The sequence below is a fragment of the Cynoglossus semilaevis genome, unplaced genomic scaffold, assembly GCF_000523025.1.
Source record: "Cynoglossus semilaevis isolate Cse_v1.0 unplaced genomic scaffold, Cse_v1.0 scaffold19, whole genome shotgun sequence".
Taxonomy (NCBI): Eukaryota; Metazoa; Chordata; class Actinopteri; order Pleuronectiformes; family Cynoglossidae; genus Cynoglossus; species Cynoglossus semilaevis.
The window spans coordinates 155,970-158,287 of record NW_007585128.1 but is presented as its reverse complement, the minus strand read 5'-3'; the positions used below and the strand labels follow the sequence as shown (position 1 = coordinate 158,287).

Below are 2,318 nucleotides of genomic sequence, written 5' to 3'. Positions count from 1 at the left end.
TCTTTGTCTCCCGCCGTCGTCCAATCACAGCGGAGGGGCCATCCCACCCTCCAGATTGTGACACTTCAAAGCTGTTCCCCCCTGCCTCCTCCCTCCCCCCCCTCTCCCCCTTACAGGTCTGCCTTAAAAGCAGCAGCACTCGCACTCGCACTCACACTCGCACTCACCCGCTGATCCACCGTGTCCCCAGCACCTCTGGATACTGCAGTAGTCATCGTAGTAGTACTTGTAGTAGTAGTACTTCATGTGAAGAAGACAGAGACGGAGACGACGGATCCAGAACAGCAGCGGCGTCCTCCCTCCTTGGGGAACCTTTAGCATCCAAACTGAGATTATTTGACTAAAGCTTAAATGTTTTGTAAAAATAACTTTATTATTGTAGTAATTTGTCAAAAGGCAATTTTATGTGTTTGTCAAACAATAATTAAGAATGTCAAGAGTGTAAAGTCATAAAATAAACTGTGTTATTAAGTCTAGTGTTTACTTGACCGAGACGAGTGCACATGCCAGTGCACTCTCAGAGCTGTTAGATCTGACAACCTGAATGAATATTTTAGGTTTATTTAAGGTTACGTTTCCACTTGTTGCATCTTTTCATCCATTATTGTACACCTTCACAGCAGTTATTAACACGTCTCAGCCTGTTACTAAAATGTCTTTTTACATAATGATTTCCTGGAATGAAAACTATTTTCTTTCTCTCCCTAATTTTGTTTGCATGTAACAAGATAATTATGAGCTTTGCTAAATTGTTGGATGCATCTGTCAACGCTTGTTGTTGCCGCTATCTCTTCCTGTCTCCCCCTAACCTCCCCCCCCCCGCCGGCTGGGAGACCACTGTCCCGCTCCTGGTCTCAAGTAAGGGGCAGCAGCGGGGGGCGGGGGAGCGGGTGATCCTACTGACCCTCCTTCTTCGTCTCCTTCTCCTTCTTCTCGCCAGTGGAACAAGGACAAGTGGGAGGTGGCGGGGAAGGCCGAGCCGCAGCCTCCCTGCAGGACCTTCCTCCACTGCGACTCCCCCGCGCCGGGGAGCCACTGGATGAAGCAGCCCGTCTCCTTCCTCAAGCTCAAGCTCACCAACAACACCCTGGACCAGCACGGACACGTGAGTATACCGGGGGGGGGGGTTCCTGCCTCGGTGGTAACCGCCGGGATCTACCGGGGGGATATACCGGGAGGGAAACTAGATAGTAACTCCTCTCTTTCTTTTTCTCTCTCTCTCTCTCTCTCGCGCTTTCTCGGATCCGATCGGTTCCAGATCATCCTGCACTCCATGCATCGGTACCACCCTCGGTTCCACATCATCCAGGCCGACGACCTGTTCAGCGTCCGCTGGAGCGTCTTCCAGACCTTCACCTTCCCCGAGACGTCGTTCACGGCCGTCACCGCCTACCAGAACACCAAGGTCAGTGCGGTGGGCCCCCCCCGGTGGAGGAGCGAGGTGCTGGTACCGTGCGACGAGTTTCTGATTTTTTTTTTTTTTTTTTTTGTCTCTCTCTCTCTCTCTCTCTCTCCCCGTCGCAGATCACCAAGCTGAAAATCGATCACAACCCGTTCGCGAAAGGTTTCCGAGAAGAGGGGACCAGTAAGAAAAGGTTTGGACCTTGAATGGATTCCAGGGGGGGTTCTCCAGGACCTGAGGTTTTCCAGGACTTGAGGTTCTCCAGGATCTGAGGTTCTGCAGGACTTGAGGTTCTCCAGGACCTGAGGTTCTCCAGAACCCGAGGTTCTCCACGACCTGAGGTTTTCCAGGACCTGAGGTTCTCCAGGACCTAAGGTTTTCCAGGACCTGAGGTTCACCAGGACCCTGAGGTTCTCCAGGACCTGAGGTTTTCCAGGACCTGAGGTTCTCCAGGATCTAAGGTTCTCCAGGACCTAAGGTTCTCCAGAACCCGAGGTTCTCCACGACCTGAGGTTTTCCAGGACCTGAGGTTCACCAGGACCCTGAGGTTCTCCAGGACCTAAGGTTTTCCAGGACCTGAGGTTCACCAGGACCCTGAGGTTCTCCAGGACCTGAGGTTCTGCAGAACCCGAGGTTGTCCAGGACCTGATGAGGTTCTCCAGGACCTTAGGTTCTCCAGGACCTTAGGTTCTCCAGAATCCAGGGTTCTCCAGGACCCTGGGTTCTCCAGGACCTTAGGTTCTCCAGAATCCAGGATTCTCCAGGACCTGGTGTTCTCCAGGACCCAGGGTTTTCCAGGATCTAAGGTTCTCCAGGACCCGAGGTTTTCCAGGACCCTGGGTTCTCCAGGACCTGAGGTTTTCCAGGACCTAAGGTTCTCCAGAATCTAGTGTTCTCCAGAACCCTCCAGGACCTA

General features: G+C 52.6%; 1 protein-coding gene across 1 annotated transcript in view; it reads left to right on the top strand.

Annotated features, from left to right (window-relative positions):
• tbx16 (T-box transcription factor 16) overlaps positions 1 to 2,318 on the top strand; it is a gene marked incomplete at its 5' end in the record, with an annotated part of 15,684 nt that overhangs the window by 10,484 nt on the left and 2,882 nt on the right. Inside the window, 4 exons of the mRNA XM_025053821.1 lie at positions 117 to 207; positions 864 to 1,105; positions 1,259 to 1,405; positions 1,525 to 1,595. Of these exons, the coding sequence (XP_024909589.1) occupies positions 117 to 207; positions 864 to 1,105; positions 1,259 to 1,405; positions 1,525 to 1,595 (551 nt within the window). The remainder of the gene's footprint in view (positions 1 to 116; positions 208 to 863; positions 1,106 to 1,258; positions 1,406 to 1,524; positions 1,596 to 2,318) is intronic.